The 20314-nt window shown below is 50.8% G+C and overlaps 1 protein-coding gene and 1 long non-coding RNA gene across 2 annotated transcripts; one reads left to right on the forward strand and one right to left on the reverse strand.

The window, feature by feature from the left end:
• Positions 1 to 366: 366 nt before the first annotated feature.
• Positions 367 to 3342, reverse strand: LOC117198625 (uncharacterized). Its single transcript, XR_004479837.2, has 2 exons — positions 3126 to 3342; positions 367 to 2566 (listed from the first exon to the last, which is right to left on the reverse strand). It is a non-coding gene; the product is annotated as an uncharacterized LOC117198625 (long non-coding RNA).
• A 99-nt stretch (positions 3343 to 3441) lies between these two features.
• Positions 3442 to 16967, forward strand: SEC61A1 (SEC61 translocon subunit alpha 1). Its single transcript, XM_004285442.4, has 12 exons — positions 3442 to 3599; positions 3771 to 3838; positions 6302 to 6367; positions 6455 to 6533; positions 7488 to 7619; positions 9306 to 9415; positions 9692 to 9845; positions 11255 to 11415; positions 12630 to 12827; positions 13038 to 13229; positions 13621 to 13697; positions 15082 to 16967. The coding sequence occupies exons 1-12, from the start codon at positions 3593 to 3595 to the stop codon at positions 15266 to 15268; spliced, it is 1431 nt and encodes a 476-aa protein (XP_004285490.1). The 5' UTR covers positions 3442 to 3592; the 3' UTR covers positions 15269 to 16967.
• Positions 16968 to 20314: the final 3347 nt, after the last annotated feature.

The following is a 20314-nucleotide window of genomic DNA, read 5'->3' on the forward strand; positions in this document are numbered from 1 at the left end:
GGATTTAGAGCCCTTGTAAGAGTCCCAAGAGAGCTTGCTTCCTCTGCTCTGCAGCAGTCTGCCACAAGGGGTCGGCAGTCTGCAACGTGCAAGAAGGCTCTCACCACAACCCAGGCGTGCTGGCGCCCTGACCTCCCAGTCTCCAGAACTATGAGAAATAAAATTTCTGTTGTTTGGAAGTCACCCAGTCTGTGGTGTTCTGTTATAGAAGCCTAACCAGACTACAGTAATTTACAACTATTGTTCAATCATTACGTTACGATTGAACATTACGTTACAGATAATGTTCAATCATTCCAGAGTCCACTGAAATAATGTCAGCTCTAATAATTATGACATTTTCCTCATAAAGCTAAAATATTGCTATTTCCATTAAAACATCTTTTATTAAAGCCAACAAACACTCTTAAAGTTATATTCTTCGATGGCTAACTCTGCACTTCAGCTTCTATCACAGTGAACACACAGAACTTCCTGATTTCCAAACTGCTTCTGCTGCTCTCGCACTTCAAGCTGTCCATCAAGGTGCAATTTCCAGTACTTAATTTGCAGTTCTTCCTGATATTTATTTGATGCATGGTAAGAAATACAATTTATTGAGAAAAACATGAGAATTACTTAACTTAAATCTTGTATTGCTTTATCCAAAATTAAATTTGATCACTTAGTGACAAATTAAAATATCCAAATTTTTTTCTAAACTTTTGGCTGAAACTCCAGACTCTTCCTACCATTATTACACTGGCACTTTTTGTACAAAATCCGATGACCTTTTCAAAGTTGTAAAATATTGCAATGATATTTTTACAAAAGTATCTTTCCATTGTATATATATATATTTCCCACCAACAAAGCTCAATACACTGTATTAAATGCAGCTCCCAGTGTCATAAGATCAACAAAAACCATTATCTTCAAAATACTGAAATTTGTATTTTAAGCAAACTATTAAAACACTTTTATGTGAAGCAAATGAAACTTCCTTGAAGATGATTTAAAATGCACTGCTTTGTTTTCCAAAAAGTTTTCTCATTAGATACATCTGTTTTGTAACAAGTTAGTCCATAGTACCCACCCCCATATCAATACAATTCCTTTAGAAGTTCTATTAAATATTTTCATGGAAATGCTCAATTATACAGTGCTAAAAATTTCGACAGTTCCTCTGTATCTTTTTGACTGCTTTATCCTCACTATGATGACATTTTGGGAGTTTTAAGTTTCCAAATGTTTAATATATGAAACTGATTATATTTTAAATTTCTTCCTCATTAATGACCACAAATTTTTTTTTCACTTGAACCATACGTTTTAACAGCATCCTCATGAAATATACATGTTTAGCACTTCGTTCTTTTTTTTTTTTTTTTTTTTTTGCGGTACGCAGGCCTCTCACTGTTGTGGCCTCTCCCGTTGCAGAGCACAGGCTCCGGATGCGCAGGCTCAGCGGCCATGGCTCACGGGCCCAGCCGCTCCGCGGCATGTGGGATCCTCCCGGACCGGGGCACGAACCCGCGTCCCCTGCATCGGCAGGCGGACTCTCAACCACTGCGCCACCAGGGAAGCCCAGCACTTTGATCTTTTAACACATAACTTTTGAGCACTATTTATAGCCAAAAATTTGTCATTAGCACTAACACAAATTCCTGGTTGAAAAAAATCGTCATTTTTCACTCCAGAAATACAGATTTTATGTAATAAAATGTATTTAATACAAGTTTTATTTTGTGCAGATTCTTGCACAGTATCAAAACAAGTTCCAGGCTGGGACTCACTACTGTAATTCCTTCTTTGTTTTGCAGATTAACAAGACTCACACTTATTATATATGAAACTATTAAAAATTTATCCAGGTTTTGTTGCCTCTTCACTTTAGTATTTGTTCTTAATATTTATAATAAAATCTTAAGTGTATAAGTATAAATACACTGCACGCCTGCTACTGTAATTCAAAAGAATTACACTATGCTAACAAAGTTATTTTTAGTGATTCTCCTAAAGCAATTTGTTTTAACACATGCAACTTAGCCACCGTCGCTTCAGTGACACAAGATGTTCCTCAGATGTGGCTACAACAGAAGGCCCTTTTTCTATGGTACCAATGTCCTGAGACTGTCAGTACAAACCCGAGTTTATATGAAAATTTACATTAGCTAATTGTGACTGTACAGTTACTATGATACTATTTACCATGAAGCATTTCAATATTTTCACCATCAGTATCGTGCAGGGTGCATATGGGCTAAACAGCTCTGATCTACCTGCTGAATTGAGTCCAAGGGCTGCCAGTTTCAGCTTCTGGTCAAAACTCCAGAAGAGATTAAGAACGGGTCCTGGATGGCAAGATGGGGCTGCATCTCAGAAGCAGCCCTGTGACAGTAGTCGTGCTTACTTTCTTTTTATGTGAGGAATGCATATCCAGCGATGCCACACCTGGGTCACTTCACTGAAGTTCCTGCCCGCCTCCTGCAGTCATTTGAATTTTCCACCCATAGGTTAGGTTTGAACAAAAGGACTTCCCGTCTTAGAAAAAATCCTGAGGCAAAGATTTACAAATCCTGGCTACCTGCTAGAAATGGAAGGGAAAGGAAAAACAGAAACAGCAATCCCTAAATTAATACTGCACAAAGCATCTGGCCACATGGGCATCTCCAACTCCGACTGGTACAGCTCCAGACTGCGATCCAGGAACCTCCCCTAACCCCAGGCAGCGGCGCCCACCTCCTCTAGATGCTGACAGCACGAGGTCTCTTCCCTTAGATTACCTATCACGTGCCACCCGTGATCACACGTGCCTCGGAAATAAACTTCAAAAGCCCCGTCTGGCACCCCTCGCCCCACCCACCGGCCCCAAGAACGTTAAGTCTTATCCCTCCCCTTCACACAGCCCCGGCTCCAGCCAAGCAGGAATCCTCTCGCCAGAGATCTCGGGCAGGCACAGCGCCTGCCGTGCTCGCAACAGTTCCTCCCCCGGGACGTCTCCTCCGGGAGGCCTCCTTGGACTCCCCGGGCCTCCTGACCACGACCTCATCCCCTCCCCCTGTCAGCGGTGCCAGCGCCCCGACCGGCCCCAGGTTCGCTCAAGGACCCCACAAAGGGGTGTCCGTCGGCCCCGCGCCGCGCACCTGCTGGGCTCCGGGCACCGAGGTGGCGCCGGGACAGGCCGGCCCCAAGGCGCTCAGTGTCTACACCTGCGCAACAAGTTACCGGTGCCGTGAAAGGAACTGGGTGAAGCCTGCGTCCCACTCCGCTTCCCCGCCCTGCTCTCGCGGCTCAGTCTGCGCAGGCGCATAACCCCGTCCCGGCGTGCCCCGCGCCCCTCCCGCCCCGCCCCGCCCCGCTTCTCCGGCCCTCCCTCCGACAGGCCGCGCGGCCCCGCTGCAGGCCGGGAGTTGTGGTCTAGGCGTGGGCGGCGCGCGCGGCTGAAGCGCGTGGCAGGAAGCGGAAGCGGAAGCGGCCGCCGGGGCGCTAGCACTGACGTGTCTCTCGGCGAGGCGCGGCGCTCCAGAGCGGGACGGGCGGCCTCGGAGCCGCGGTCGGAGCGTAGCGGAGCCGGAGCTGGAGCCCGACCCGGAGCCGAGCAGCCGCCGCCATGGCGAGTGAGTCCCTCGGGGCAGCCCAGACGCGGCCGGCGCGGGCGGGACCTCGCTCTTCCGGCCGTGAAGCCCACCCGGCCCGCGCCCCTGCCCCACCTGGCCCCGCGGACGGCTTCCCGGGGCGGCGCGGCGTCCTCCAGCCCTAACTTGACTCTTGTCTCTTCCCCCCCAAAGTCAAGTTTCTGGAAGTCATCAAGCCCTTCTGTGTCATCCTGCCCGAAATTCAGAAGCCGGAGCGGAAGGTGAGTCCGGGGAAGGATTGGGGAAACTGCCTGCACCCCGTTAAAGTGGCCCCAACACGCCGAGTGGACGCTTCCTTCCCCCGAGAGTGGTCCGGGTGGCCTGCTTGGTGGGAGCCTCCACCGAGCCGCCGAGCTTCGATTGGAGCATCCTCCGTGGAAGTTACTCGGGCGGGCAGAGCCTTGGGTTTGCTCTGTCCCGAGGTGGATCCCGGCCTGAGTGAGTAACGCCTCGAGAGCCTCAGGTACTCAGGTTGGGCGCCCCCTTCCCGCTGCAGCTCCCGCAGAAGCTGATCGTGGGCGGGTCCTTCTTCTAGGAGATGCTTTTTGGATCCAGCTGCTACCAGGAGCTAAGAGCAGTCACTTTACTCTGTACGGTCGAGTTTGTGCCTTTTCCGTGGGCCGTCACCTTGCTGAGAAAAAGGGCATTTTGTGACCCCTGCTTTTACAGCAGGTGCATTAAAACATGGAAAGGTAGAGATGTAGAGCTGTGTTGAATCTTTATCAGAATTTCTGCTGCTGCACAGTTTCAGGCCGAGACAGTGTTGCCAGTGTAAGTCAGTCTATGAAACCGTGAAGAAAAGTTTCATTGGGTTCTTACAGAGAATTAATAGGAATACGTTTCTGTCCTCACGTTCGTTGCATCTGCCCCACATACGTGCTGCCTTTGACGGGCTAATATGCAAAGTTGTGTGTGTGTGTGCCCTCAGTGTGGTAGAAATGGCGGGGCTCTGGAGGCAGGCGCGCCTGGGACCCACCCACCCTTCACACAGCCTCTTGATAGCTGTGTGACCTTGGCCTTGTAACTGAGTGTGGTGCATGAAGCAGTGGCAGTATGTGCAGGGTACAGCAGTGGCTCCAGAAGGGATTAACCCTGGAAGACATGATGTCTGATGGCGGCCTTGAAGGAGGAATAGAAGTGTCCTTGAAGGAAGGGAAAGGAATTCTAGGGTAAGAAATATAGTGTGCGCTAAGGCAGAGAAAACCAGTTGAGGTGGGGCGGGGGATGTTAGATGTGCTTCACTGTTGATAGACTGGAAAGGATGGGTGGGGAGCAGTGGGAGCCCCAGGAGCCGGACAGATTAGAAAACTGCTCTGGGGTAGCGTAGAGGGTGAGAGCGGTGGAGGGGCTTCTGCTGTCGAGAGTGAACTATGGGACTGGCCTAGGAGATGGAGGTGGATGGCGGGCTGGTAAGAGGTAGAGTGACAAGACTTGGATAAACAGTTTTGGATGTTTTGCTGTTGAATTTGGCTGCATCCAGGAGAGGAGACTTGGTTATTTAAAAATGAGGAGTCTTGTAAAAATTGTCCACTCTTTTCCCATAAAGAGTCATTTCCATACAAGTTTGTTGTGTTACTGGTCAGCCTGACGTGGTGTTGCCCTCCTTGGCCTCCTGATTTCTTGGTGGGATCAGATGACCAGAGGACGGGTTCTGTGAATTCACCCCAACTTCGCGTAGAGTATCTGTGCCTTTGTGTGCTTGTCTTGTTGAGGCCTGTCTACAGTGGTCAACACGGAGGCACTGCGGCCCCATGCTGACCACAGAGCCAGGACTTCGACTCCATGCTCATTCAGATTGCAGCTTAAAAGAGTGTTTTTTAAGAACACGATTTTGTCCATTTAGTACCGTTGCTCACAAGGTATTTCCATGTTAAGATCCTTAGTCCACACAATAATTGCTGTGTGTTTTTTTAAGCCCTTTAAAGCCATTCTTGCTGTGCAGGCAGCAGGTGCTAGTGAAGACACTTAGGTTTTAGAGCAGAGGAGCCTTGGGCAGGTGGTCTCAACTTCCCTAATGATGCTCATTGGTCATTATAAGATGACTCCGAATAGTCACCTATCCTAAAGTTAAACAGATGCTACTAGTAGTTAGTGAGTAGGTTGAACACGCAGCTCTCTTTCACTCTTCTAGTGTTTATTACATTCTTTTACCCTAAATCCATGGAGAATACACAAAGAAACAATCACAGATTGCAAATTAGTTGACTCCAGAATAACAAGATTTTGTCAGGTACAAAACCTTTTCAAATGAGAAGTCATTGCTCATGTGTTATAAAGGGGGGTGTGATTTGGGAATCCCTTTCTATTGCAACATTCTTTGATCTTGGGTCTGATCCTAAACTGTTCATGCTGATGGTTAAGAGCACAGGCTTTGGAGTCAAACCCATTACAGCTGTGGGATTTGGGACAAATTACTTAGCTTTTCTAAGATTCAGTTTTCTTGTTGGAAAATAATAAGATAATGTTCCGTGGTGTGAGGATTAAATGAGATGATGCACATGAAGGTCTCTGCATCTGTGCCTTGTGCGTAGAAAGCACGCAATACATGTACTTACGCTTGGTGCGTGGTTTGGAGTGTTGAGGGCTCCTCTGGTGAGCAGAGAAAGGGGTCTGATCAGAGGCTGTTTCTGTTAATTTACTTATGAAGATAACTTGTTGCCTTAATTGGCTCTGTTTTTCTGTAGATTCAGTTTAAGGAGAAAGTGTTATGGACCGCCATCACCCTCTTCATCTTCTTGGTGTGCTGCCAGGTGAGCGCGCGTTTGGTGTTCCAGTGTCGGGGTGGGGGTGTGAGGGGCCGGAGACAAGTGTGCAGGCTGCTCTCTGCTTGTTTCCAGATCCCTCTGTTTGGAATCATGTCTTCAGACTCAGCCGACCCTTTCTATTGGATGAGAGTGATCCTCGCCTCTAACAGAGGTAGGACTGGCCCTCTGCATCCCCTGTACGGTGTGGGCTTCACTGGCCTCCTTCAGTTAAAGTACAGGCCTTGGCTTTACAAAGGGTTCAGAGCGTGCTGTGCTGAAACACAGCCTTAGTAAAAGCCAGCTTCAGCACCCAGGCACGTCGTCCTATTCAGAATTGCTCTGAATGCAGTACAAAATCTGTAACAGCAAGATAAGTCTACATCATAGAGAATTTCTTAAAACATGGAAAAACCAGAATGCCTTTTAAACAGCTGAAATGATGACATTTCTACCTGTCTCCTGTTTTGATAACGTTCTTTAGAATATGTAATTTGTTTCTCAGCTGCGTCTTTTCCATATCTACAGGTTACATATACATGTGCAAAAAAAATAAATATATAACAGTGTATTGTATACTCCAACCAGTTACCTCCTTGGGGTGAGGTGGGATTTTGAATGCTTATGCTGATAACTGCTTTTGATTAACTCATTTTTAAAATACGTTTCAAATTAAGTTCCAAATCAGTTGGAAGTATAGCCCATTTTAGCATAATGGAAATAGAGGTTTATTCACAACTAGATAGAATTGTACTGGCCTCCTTTCCAGACTCTGGAAATTATTTGAGTGTTATCCTTTTTTATTAACTGATGAAGAGACGAACCTTTCTTATCTCTGTACAACAGCATGAATCTGTTTACGGTGAATTTAAATGCAGCGATCAGTTTAAATGCCATGTGATTCCCTAAACAGAATAAGATGTTACCGGGCAGACTGAACAGAATGAATTGAATTACCCTCTGATTGCTGATATTGGGGGGTTATTCTCTGGATTAAATACTGCTGGCAAACTGAAACACTGGGTTTGTATCAGGGGCACACAGTCCAGTTTCGCTCATTCATTTTCTTAATAATGTCTTGCTTCTCCATGCTAACTTCGGTTGTACTTTGCCTCCCCCTTTCCTTAAGGCACATTGATGGAGCTGGGTATCTCTCCCATTGTCACCTCCGGCCTCATCATGCAGCTCTTGGCTGGCGCCAAAATAATTGAAGTTGGTGATACCCCAAAAGACCGAGCCCTCTTCAACGGAGCCCAAAAGTGTAAGTGAGATTTTGAATGATGTTCAGATGTCTGTAGTTGAGAATTTGAATTTGCTGCAAAGTTTGGGGCATCAGAAGTCCTTTTGGTTTTCGGGGGAGGGGGTTGTAACCTCCGTGGCCCGCCAGCCCTGCCTGGCCTGGCTCCGTGGCCTGTGTTAGCCAGAGAGCATTTGGGGCCGCTGGACAAGGCAGGGGACAGGTGTCGTGCCCCGAGGCTGCGTGGTCCAGGGAGGTCGCCTTCCACCGCCATAGTTTCCTTAGCACTTAGAAGGAGATAATGTCTCCTTCAGAGCTGTTGGAAGAATTCATTTGAATAATGTGTGTAAAACATCATTGAGTGCCTGGCATGTAGTAGTTACCTGGCAAGGGTTGTATTTCTTTTTTCTGGGAGTTTAAAAGGATTCACCTTAGGGGAAGGATGGTCCTCTCAACTTAGCTCTGCCAATTACCAGCTCTGTGACTTTGGGGCAAAGTTAGATGACAGTTCTTATGTCCCAGTTTCTTCATCTATAAAAATGGGGATAATAATGGTACTTGCACAGTAGTAAATAATAAGCGGCACTGGTAACAATGACCAGTCATCAGAATTCACCAAGTTCAGCCTGACTGTGAACTGACATATATTAATTAGGAAGTGATATTTGCAGTTTCCTACCCAGTCATATTTTCTTCCATACCAGCATGTTTTACACATCTTAAGTTAGTAGGTTAAAGAGTTGAGTAAGAAAGAGTAATCTAATTTAAACTTGTCAGTTTCAGACACAAATCAGGATTTTTAAATATATATATGTGTTATTTGTCAGAAGTAAAAATCAGCTGTTTCCTCTTTGGTCTTGGACAATTTTTTTAGCTTTTCTCTGCTGTTTTTTCTGCCTTAAGAATTCAGTCTTATTGAGCACTTCTTAAGAAGTCAAATAGGGACTATATTTGACAGGCACTTTGGAGTAAAATTTTATTTTTTTGGCAAACTAAGCAGAAAAGCCGAAATGGAAGCCCAGTCCCATACTAAGAGATCCATCTAGCATCGTGGACTCGGTAAACATGAGTCGATTCCATTGTGCATCACAATGAAGTGCAGTGAATGATACAGGATACAAGACCATCTACTAAAAAGAGAACGTCCCGTAGGAGAGCTTTGTGGCAGGAGAAGTGGGCTAAGTGATTTGGTGGCACTGTGAGTTCTTTCCTTAATTAACACGTTAAACAAACTGGGAAGGGATTACTTTATCCCAGCTAGTGTTCTGTGCCCTGGACTCAGACCTGAAGCACAAGCCTGTCAGGTGGCCTGGGCAAGTGGTTCTCCCAGAACCCGAGCTACCTGATGACCTGAGCATGGGGGCTGCAGGTTGGGGTGCCTCTGAGTGTTGTCTTCAGCAGCTGTCATAAGAAGCAGGTCTGTCATGCTTCAACTCTTTCCCTCTTCCCATCACCGAAGGGAAGTGAATTTAGGAGGAGGTGGAATTAAAGAGCTCACGCGCTTTTGTTGCACACATTTCAGTTATTGTGTATTATTGTCACTCTGACCGTGCGGTGGTTGAGTGTTTCCTGGACGAGCCCCTTGGAGGCAGGGTCAGTCGTCTTCACCTTTGTTCTCCCAGTGCCCGGCACGGAGCTGGTGCCTGGGAAGTGTTTCCGCTACGACCGTGTGGTGGCCCAGCCTGAGAACAGTTTTCTTCTCATTTCTAGTGTTTGGCATGATCATTACCATCGGCCAGTCCATCGTGTATGTGATGACAGGGATGTACGGAGACCCTTCTGAAATGGGTGCTGGGATCTGCCTGTTGATCACCATACAGGTAAGGTTAGGCCAGCACCCCCTTCTGAGGCGCCCTCACACCCACACTTGCCAAACAACAGATCTGAATCGAGCGTAACAGGAACTCTTTCTGAGAAGAAGCCCGAGCCCTGTGTTTGCCCTTCTGAATTCACAGAGGAGCCTCCACCAGCCAGTGTCCCCTCAGCCTTCAGGGCCCTCAGCAGAGAAGCCAGTTCCTGGGGAGGGACAGCACCACGCCGTGGGGAGCAGCAGTGCGTCTCTGCGTTTCCTTACCTCTGTTTTTTAACATTCACAGCTCTTTGTTGCTGGCCTAATTGTCCTGCTTTTGGATGAACTTCTGCAAAAGGGGTATGGCCTGGGCTCTGGGATCTCCCTCTTCATTGCCACAAACATCTGCGAGACCATCGTGTGGAAGGCGTTCAGCCCCACCACTGTCAACACCGGCCGAGGTGAGACCCTGGGGACAGGGTCCCATCGGTACATCTCTTCTGATTTTTCTCCGTGCATCTGTAAAGTGTTTTAAAACACAGGTTTATGCTCATGATGGTATGTAACTTGCATTTTTCACCTTAAGAGTATGTCGTAGACGTTCGCCCTGCCAGAGTACGTTATCCTGCCTCACTTTTCTGAGTTCAGCGTGGATTTCACTGCAAAGATGAAGCAGGTTCTTTCAACACGCCTTCCTCTGGTGGACGTCTAGGTTGTTTCCAGCCTTTGCTGTTATTACAGCAGTGAGATGGTGAACATCCTCATATGTTCATCTTTACATGTTTTGACAGTTGCTCTCGAATAAGTTTCTAAAAATGAAATCACTGAACCAAAACACTTGGTCATGTAAAGGGCAACTTTGTAAAAGAGGCAGGAACTTTGGTGCTCATGAGCCGGGTTCAGATGCTGACTGTGCCCTTGGTTGCCAGGATTCAATGAGAAATAACATGAAATTGTGTGATGCCTGGCTCACAGTAGATGCTTGGCGAATGTGCGTATTCTATCTTAATGCCCACAAAGAGTGCCAAGGAAATCTTGTTACAGAGGATGTCTTTAATGAAAAGTTCTAAACATCAGGGACGCATGACTTACTAAATACAACACAACTAAAGACGTTACTCACTCAGAAGAGCCCCATGAGAAATACTCACGCACATTCGATTTTTCTTCGAAGTGAAGCTGGAAACAGAGGCCCCGACCTGCAGAGACCACACAATCTCGTTAGTGAGACTGAAAATAGGTCCCCAGACCAAAGAAGGCCATTCTTGCTCTTTTCCTTGGGCCTCTGTCGAGCTCGCTCTGCTTCCTGGCCGTGTTTTCCTGGCTCTGTTGCTGGCCTGCATCCCTGGGCACCCTCTTGTGGTAGGGCGTGAACTCCTAGAGATCGGCTGTGTGGTAGGCGCACGTGTTGTCCTTCCTGCTTGGCCGTCGATGTGAGGAGCAGAGAGCCCAAGCCCGCCTTGTCCGGGCAGCCAACACCCCAGAGCTGGGGGGCTGTGCTGCCCGGGAGTCCCCAGGGACGTGGGTTAGGCAGCTCTGAGCCCCTCCTCAGGCAGGACCCCTTCGGCTGGAGGTGAGCAGACCCTGCTCTTAGGACTTTGCAGTTGATTGTTCCACACGTCTGGTGGCCATTGACTCACAAGCCAAAAAAATAAGATCGGTTAATTCAAAGAGGCAGAATAGCCTATTTCTGCAGGTTGAAATCTCTACAGAAGAAACAAACGAGGGCTGAGAGCCCTCACTGTGTCCCTGTGGTTACAGGAGCAGGCACTGTGAGTCACAGAACTAATTCCATCTCCTCTCGGTTTTGGCCACTAGGAAGCTTAGAGCCAAATTGAGTTGCTTGTTCCTTTACCTTCTCCTGTAACAGGAATGGAGTTTGAGGGCGCCATCATTGCACTGTTCCACCTGCTGGCCACACGCACAGACAAGGTCCGAGCCCTTCGCGAGGCGTTCTACCGCCAGAATCTCCCCAACCTCATGAATCTGATCGCCACCATCTTTGTCTTTGCTGTGGTCATCTACTTCCAGGTGCGTTCAGATCCAACCCTGGGGAGTTTTGACGTCTGCATTTAAGGTTCAGAAGGCCTTGGTGTGCGTGTCCCACGTCCACACCCCAGCGGTAGTGTGACCCATCGTATCGCACCGAAATGATGAAATGGCATTTGAAGGAGCAGGTTCCATGGCATCACGGGCACTTGGCTGAACTAACACAGTTGAGGCAGATATAACGTTTCTGAAACCATGTTCCTTTGGGTTGGGACTGTCAGCAAATAGAGAAGATTTTTTTTCAAGGTCTTATAGCTCAAGAGAAGTGAAAAGTAATCAAAGCCTAAAACCTCACTGCTGTCTTGCCCAAAGTTTGTAGGTGCTTTTAGGCAGTATCCTCATCCTCCTGAGACCTCTTACCTTTCACGTTGTGAGTCTGTGTAACTTGCTTCTGAATAAGAGACCTGAACTGCCCGTTGCTTTTCTGTAGTTGGATTGGTCTTTGTATTCTCTGATCAGCCGCTTTGTATCGTGACATTTATTGAAAAGAAAAGAAGGGAAAGCAGTTGAGGAAGCAGTTTAATGCTTGTGAAGAGGTATTTCTACCACCACGTGCTGAGGCCCGAACACATCTGTTCCTTCAGCCAAGACTGTTACTCCGACGCCTGGTGAATGACAGGCTAACTCTTCCCGGGCTTGGGGTCGGATCGTTAAGATTTTATTTTAAATCTTCTATATTCTGAACTCTGTTCTAGGCACTGGGGGATTGTAAAAAGTACATAAAGGAAACAGTTTCTCTTCTCCAGGGGTTTCAGAGGGAGCGGTTATGTTCATGGGAAAGTAGAAGAGCTTAGGTTTTCTGTAATGACAAAGAACACCCTGAAGGTGGCCGTGCTGGCTGTGAGGCGAGGGCGTGGAGGCCCTGTCTGGCCTCGGTCGGGGCACGGGGTCCGGGCACGGGGTCGGGGCACGGGGAGGGCGCTGGAGCGCCCGTCGGAACTTCCGGCGTATTCCCCGTAGATGTGGCTGTCACGTGGTGGGCTTTGTTTGTTTTTGACAGAAACACTGTGCTGTGCTCAGGGGCATTTTAAGCCAGCCTGTCGGGACCCTTCTGTCGGTGTGCCCCCAAGTGCAGTGCTGGCTGGGGAGGGGGTGTGAGGCCCTGGGCACCGCCGCTCGGGGCAGCTCCCTGGGGGCACGCCTGGCACGTGGCTGGAGTGAGGCAGTGAGGGTGTTTGGCTCTGTTGGCTTCTCAGGGCTTCCGTGTGGACCTGCCCATCAAGTCGGCCCGCTACCGAGGCCAGTACAACACCTACCCCATCAAGCTCTTCTACACCTCCAACATCCCCATCATCCTGCAGTCCGCCCTCGTATCCAACCTCTACGTCATCTCCCAGATGCTGTCCGCCCGCTTCAGTGGCAACCTGCTGGTCAGCCTGCTGGGCACCTGGTCGGTAAGTACAGCGGCTTCAGAAGCCAGATGTTTCGCCCAGAGATGCTTTCGAATTGTGCCTATTACAAGCTCACGGGAAGGTTTCTTTTCTGTAAGAAGCCTGCACTGTGGGCACTTGGGCAAAGCTGTTCTTTCCCACCTGCTGAGAAGTGTCTTTGCCCTGCTGCTGAGGTGGGGAACGGCACTCACAGGCTCTCGCGAATCCTCCCAGGACACTTCTTCTGGCGGCCCAGCACGCGCCTATCCCGTTGGCGGCCTTTGCTATTACCTGTCTCCTCCCGAGTCTTTCGGCTCCGTCTTGGAAGACCCCGTCCATGCCGTCGTGTACATAGTGTTCATGCTGGGCTCCTGCGCCTTCTTCTCCAAGACGTGGATTGAAGTCTCGGGCTCCTCTGCCAAAGACGTGAGTGTGAGCGACCGCTTCTGGGGGGGGCCAGCTGGGGACCGACGTTTCCCTCCTGCAAGTGGCATCAGGGCTTTCGGCCTGTCCCCCCTCCTGGGATGGTGGCCTGTGAACGCACGCAGCGCTTTGTCCTCATTAGGGCCGGTTCCAGAGCGTTCGTGGCCGTGGACGGAGCCCAGGGTAAATGAATCCATGCTCGCCTGCAGAGCTGCAGCCAAACTAAAACTAGACTTTCTCATCTGACGTCTTTGTGGCAGTTTTAAAGCTACCTTCACCACTGTTGTTAGGGTGCTGGGGAGGGGAGTCTGTGGCTGGTACCACCGTGAACTGTCTACCTGGCCCTCAACTCCACGTCTGAACTTGAACGTTGTCCTTGGTGGGCATCACGCAGGTTGCAAAGCAGCTGAAGGAGCAGCAGATGGTGATGAGGGGCCACCGAGAGACGTCCATGGTCCACGAACTCAACCGGTGAGTGCTGGCCGGCTGACACATTTCCCCGGGCCTTCCAGTATCAATGAGCTTGCTAATAAGGCTCATCGATGCTGGACAGAGCAAATGAGCGCACGCGGCACCTCTCCTCAGAGGCAGCCACACAGGGGGAGACAGAGCGTGTGTCCAGGTGGCCGCCCGGGGGCAGCTGCTGAGGCGGCTGACCGCGTGGGACCTCGCCGTCCTCCTGCGGGCAGCGTCCCGCAGGCAGGTCCTGCGGGGGCCCTCCAGGAGGAGGCGGGCAGCGTCAGGCTTCTGCAGGGGTGTCCGAGTTCAGGTGAGCCTAGGGAGGCTGGCAGAGAGCGCAGGGAGGGCTCAGTATTCGGAAGGTCAGTGCTGGAGGCTGAGACCCACCGGTCAGGGTGGGGGGTCAGGGCGGACATCGCGAGTCTGGGCAGAGGTGCTGGGGGCCAGGTGGGGCAGTAACCTGGGGACACAGGAGAGGCCGCCGGCACTTGGTGACCCGCTGGGGGAAGGTGGGGGTGAGGAGAGCACTGCAGCCTGCAGGCCTCTCCCCTCACAGTGGGGCTGCCTCTTGGGCAGCTGGGTTAGCCGTAGTGAGTGTCTTATTTAGACTTTAAGCCAACTTATTTCAACTCATTTCTTCCACCATTGCTGGATGAACGTGAATGGTTTCCTGTAGAAGTCAGTTTACAGGATCAGGTTTTGTAATCAGGACCAGGTCTGTCCTGGGGACCATAGCTCGCTCGCCTCCACCGCAAGTCAGTATGGCAAATGCCAGATCATTTTCTGATCCCTATCAGAGATGCTGGGCAATTTTGTTCATTCCCTCAAGAATTCTCTGAAGCTGAGAGAATTTATAGTGCTGTTCAGTAGAAATATAATGCAAGATGCATGTGAAATTTTAAGCATTCTGGTAGCCACATTAAAAAGGTAAAAAGATACGCCTAAAATGAACAAAATGTTATATGTCCGTTATCTCTTAATAAAAAAGAAAGCAAAAAGAAGCAGGTGAAATTAATTTTAAGAATACATTGTATTTAAACCCAATATATCCAGACTCTCATTTCAAATTGACATAAGAAAAGTCATAATGAGATATTTTATGTTCCTGTCTTCAAAATCTCGTGTGATGTTTTCAACACCTGCTTTGGACTGGTCCCATTTCACTAGCCACATGTGACTCGTGTGGCCACTTACTGGACAGCAAGGCTTAGTCTAGACCATTAAGGTGTGAGTAGACGAGACTTCATGGGGGCCACGGAGTGACCCCTAAAGGAGTCCGGTTCCTAACTCAGAGGTAAGACAGGTCAACTGCCCGGCCCTTCCTGTAGCCTGGGGGAGGGAGGCCAGGCTGGAGGGATCTGCTGGCGGCACGTGGCTGACTCGTCTCCCTCCCCAGGTACATCCCCACGGCCGCGGCCTTCGGTGGGCTTTGCATCGGGGCCCTCTCCGTGCTGGCTGACTTCCTGGGTGCCATTGGGTCTGGAACCGGGATCCTGCTTGCGGTTACCATCATCTACCAGTACTTTGAAATCTTCGTCAAGGAGCAGAGTGAGGTCGGCAGCATGGGGGCCCTTCTGTTCTGAGCCGTGGCCCCTGGACCAGGCAGAGGCGGCGTGCTCCACGATGGCCAAGAAGGGAACAAGGAAGCCACGCTGTGGGCGCTGTCTCGGGGGTGCTGCTGTGGCCTGAGGACTTTGGTTTAATAACCTGTTTGAATTTCCCATTCTTTCATTCCACTTTCTAAAGTGCTAGAAATTTTTCAATTTGCAATTTTGCTTTTCTTTCTGGCATTGGCAACAGAACTGTAGAAGCGAGGTCTTACCCAGCTGACCGCCAGAAGTGACTGTCCCCGGTGTCCACGTCACTTTTGTGTTAACCTTTGCACCTCTCAGTGCTGTCGGCGACTGCAGTGGTCTCAGCTGCTCCCCCTCGAAGGGAATGTCTTGTTGGTTAGAAGCACAAACATTGTTGAAATGTCTCCGTCTCAGGTGGCAGGAGGGCGAGCACCCGGGAGCAGGTCATGTGTTTTCCGGTGCGTGTGGGCTGCTCCCTGGCATGTCCCCTTCACAGTCAGGCGGGAACATCTGGCTTAAAACGGTTTCTCTGGAAGACACAATTGTTTTCCCTTTTAAAAGTTGTTTTTTAGGACAGAGCTTCTTCCAAAAGAAAGGCACGAATTTTCCAGAAGACCCCTGGCCCATCTGTGCATCTTTCTGCCTGTGCCTGTTGGCTGACCTGGCTGTGCCGTCTCTTTCTTCAGTGGTGGAGCCGGGCCACGATGCCACAGCTTTGCATAGTCGAGCCTGGCCGAGCTAGTGGACATCATGCGGAGGACCCTGAGGTGCTGGCTGTCCAGTTCCTCCCGCTGTCACTGAACTTGCTCTCCATGGTGTGTCCCTTCCGCTGTGGCTGGCCTCAGACGCTACCTTCTAGGCTGAAGACTTTCCACTGGTATTTTTTTAGAACATTTTTACTGTGCTTAGGACCAAACGCAAGCGAAGTAAATGACAAGATGGCTCTGATCTCTGCTTTCACCAAAACTGCCCAGCAGAGACGAGGGCCCAGGCCCTAGATCTATGGTGAAATCAGGGTCAGAGAGCTTTTTTTTTTTGCCAAGTTTCACCCATGTTTGATATGAAAAGACTCACAATTATGTCTAAGATAAACTGTTTGCAATAACAGGTGACCTAGACCTTAGGAATTAGAACCTTCCCTAAGGCCTTTAGGGAGGCCCCTCTCGGGGGCCAGCAGCGCTTGGCTGCAGAGACAGCAGAGGTGAGCTCCGCAGCCTGAGGGCTTCTCCCTGCCCCGCGGAGAAAGCAGACCCCACCAGCAGCGGTGCACAGCGGCCTTCAAAGCACAGAGCCAGTCGAGGTGGCCAGCTTGGCACCCGCCTGAGTCCACAGGGGCTCTGAGACCTCATTGGCTGTGCTGCCCGGGAGACAGGCCAACCAAGGGACAAGAAGAGACTTGCCGAGCACCACCCGGCAAGTTGGCGGCAGAGCCCAGATGGGCCCACAGCCCATCGACCCCAGGCCAGGGCTCCCACCGTACCACGCGTGGCCTTGTCCGACCCAGTCCCGAGCGGAGACCTGACGCCCCTGCAGCCCTGCTGCAGCCTCTGACCACTGCGTGGCTCGGGCTCCTGCCCTGCAGTCACTGGTCACGGGGGGCGGGGTGGGGCTGACCCCAGCTTTCAGGGGACTGTCACTGTGGACGCCAAAATGGCATAACTGAGATAAGGTGACTAAGAGACAAATAAAGCCAACTTTTTACAAGCCACCTGGTGGTGTTCTCTTGGTTTTCAGTTCTCCTGTGTTACCGAGGCCAGTGAGGAGGGTGGGGCCTTGGGTGCCTTCAGGGGTGTGCGGGGTTCCCAGGTGCCCCCCTTGATGGAAGTCCCTCCTCAGAAAGGCACGTGCCTGGAAAGCTTCCTTGTCCTGGTAATGGTGCCAGCTGCACACTCGGGTGTTAGGTGCTGAGCGCATGGGCCATTCCAGCCCCCGCCGGAATGGACAGTGGGGCGATGTCTGTCCTGTGAGCGCAGCGCCCTCCAGCCCTCCAAGTCGAGGCTAGGAGGCACTGCTGCGCTTGGCTGAGACAAGGGACCTTACGCACCAAACCTGTAGGCCTGGGAGGGTCTCCGCCCCGCCCTGGGCCCCCAGCACCTGTGGACGGCAGAGGCGTGCGCAGTGGCTGCTCCCTTGGATGTGCTGTGCAGAAAGGCTCCCGATTGTTTCCACCGAGCGGAATGGCAGGCGTTTCCAGGGTGAAGTGAGAGAAAACCTCCCGCTCGCCCACGTTGTGAAGCCAACGCGCCCATCCGGACGAGGCCTCACCCCGAGCCGTCCACCACCACCCTCTCCTCCGTGGCGCCCGAGGACACGTGGCCGGCCTTCCTCCTGAGCCGGCTCAGCCTCAGCGTTTCCACGTAGAGCCTTAGACCTCATCTTGGAAATCTGATCTCTGAGGTGCTGTGCAGCCAGGGCAGGAGGTCCTCTGGGAGCCCTGGAGGGATAGGGCCTGGGGCCTGGCCTGTGCAAGCCGCGCGGCCACAGGAGCCAGGTGAGCAGGCACTGAAACTCGAGGCAGGCAGGCAGGCAGGCAGGCGGCCCTGTTCGGACCTGCAGAAACTCAAGTCAGAAAAGCTCCTGCCCGCAGGAAGCATGCACCCCCTCACTGCCCGGCAGGCCGGCTGTGCCCGTGGCCAGGAGCAGAGCCCGTGCGAGCAGCCGCGTGCGTGGCTCAGGTGACATGGGCGGCCCCTCGGCCCTCGCTGCCCGCCTGTGGCCTCTGTGCTGGGAGCCGTGGGGCAGCTCTCCTCTGCTGTGGGGTGGGCCGTGCACCAGCCACCGCCCACAGGAGAGCTCATCCTCCCACGGCTTCCGAGAAGAACCAGGCCCCGGGAACTAGACCGCGGGCAACGGTCACGCAGCCCCTCCTGCAGGCACCTCTGCCAGGGGCCTCGTCGGCATGAGGACTGAGGGGCCCGGGGAAACGCGCCCCACTCCAGTCAGCCGGCCCCACTCCAGTCCCACCGCCGGCCCCACCTGCTGACCCCACCCCTGCCTGCTGAAGGCCCTTCCTGGGCCGAGTCCCCACCAGGCTGAGTCTTCAGCAAGCTCACGTGCAGGGGAAACGGGTGAGCTGCTCATCTCCACCCGAGGGGTCAGCCCATGGCCCAGGTTAGAGGCTGGCTTCCTGACACGAGAGCCAGGAGATGGGCGTGTGACAACGTCCAAGGGTCAGCAGAAGCCTCGGCGCACACTGCAACACGCACCAGTGCCTGGTTCTGGAGAGCCCCAGATGGACTGTCCCTTGGGCAGTACCCCCCCTCACTCCCCTGCCCCAAACTTCTGGGGCGTGCCATCACCCCGCCCCGAGCCTGTGGCCAGCACACGTCCATGTCACCCGTTCCTTTCACTCGGCACACAGCAGGTCCCAGGGTACACAGGGCGAGAGCTGCGTCCGCCCTCAGAAAGCCACGTCCTAACAGTTGGAGTTCTGTGGTGCCCACCAAGCCTCTGGGACTTGCCGCAGTTTCCCTCTGTCTGTCTGCCTGCCAAACTCCTGTTCATCCTGCAAAGCCCAGCTCAATAAGGAGAGAAACATCTAAAAGCCCGTAAGAAGGGGAGAGAATAAATTACAGCATCTCCTTTCTGTGTAAAGGAACTAGGAGAATAGCCTTTACATCCTGAGTTAGAAGAAACTCCAGGATGTGCTGTTGAGGGGGAAAAAAAAGACAAGAAGCAGAACAATGTACGCTACTATTTGTGTTTAAAGGCAGAGTCAGGGGAGGGATAAAAAATGGACTGTACGTCATGAAAAGGCCTAGCAAGTTCTCATGAAACTCAACATCTACGTATCCTATGCTCAGCTATTCCACTCCTGGGTATTTACCCCAGAGAAATAAGATGGGATGCCACCCAGAGACTCGTACAAAAAGACGAACAAACAGCACTACCCCACACAGCATCACGCTCCAACGTCACAACAACTGCTGACACGAGGGCTGGGATCTCACAATTCAAAGGCGGTTGAAAGAAACCAATCACAAAAGAGATGTCCACACGCTATGATCCCATTTTTATGATGTTGCAGAGCAGGCAAAGCTGATCTGTGGTGGGAAAAACCAGAACAGTGATGCCTCTGGTTAGCGTGTTGGAGATTGACTGGGCAGAGGCCTAAGGGAGCTTTCTGGGGTGACAGGAACATGCTTGACACGACCTGGGTTTCATTTGTCAAAACTCATGGAATTGTCCACCTAGGGTTAGTGCAGTTCACTGTGTACACATTTAACCTTTTAAAAAACAAACAAACAAATATCCAACTCTAGGTAACTGTACATATGCCGAAGTATTAAAAGTACATATATGCATGATGTGGCCTGATGTCTGCAACTGACTGTGAAATGCTTAAGACAGGATAAAAATGGACTGAAGGATGGAGGGAAGACGGAGAGCACCCAGGTGACAGGGATACGGGTATTCACAGGTTCCTGCAACTGCTTTTTCCTTTTGAAAATTGAGATATAATTGACATACATTATATTAGTTTCAGGTGTACAACATGATTCAACATTTGTATATACTGCAAAATGATCACCACAATAAGTCTAGTTAACTAACATCCAACACCACGCACAGTTAGTTACACATTTGTTTCCCCTTGTGATGAAAACTTTTTAAGACCTCTCTCAGCAACTTTCAAATATGCAATACAGTGTTATTCACTATCATCACCATGCTCTACATTACATCCCCAGGACTTATTTATTTTATAACTGCAAGTTTGTACCTTCACCCATTTGACCCCTTCACCCATTTCACCCAGCCCCTCCCTCCCGCCTCTGGCAACTACCGACCTGTCCCTGTATCTGCGAACTTGGTTTTTTTGTTTTGCTTTTTAGATTCCACATATAAGTGGGATCACAGGTATCTGGCTTTCTGTGTCTGATTTGTTTCACTCAGCGTATTGCTAAGTCGTGGATACGTAGTAAAGCCCGGGCCTCTGCCCATTCTCTCCTCTCTGCTCCAGAGCCCTGCAACTTTCCTTATCTTTGAAATTTCTCCTAATAAATGCTGGGAAGCATAGGCTGGCTGACGGCAGGGGGCGAAGGAGATTGTTCA

Source organism: Orcinus orca, chromosome 10 (genome assembly GCF_937001465.1).
Source record: "Orcinus orca chromosome 10, mOrcOrc1.1, whole genome shotgun sequence".
NCBI lineage: Eukaryota > Metazoa > Chordata > Mammalia > Artiodactyla > Delphinidae > Orcinus > Orcinus orca.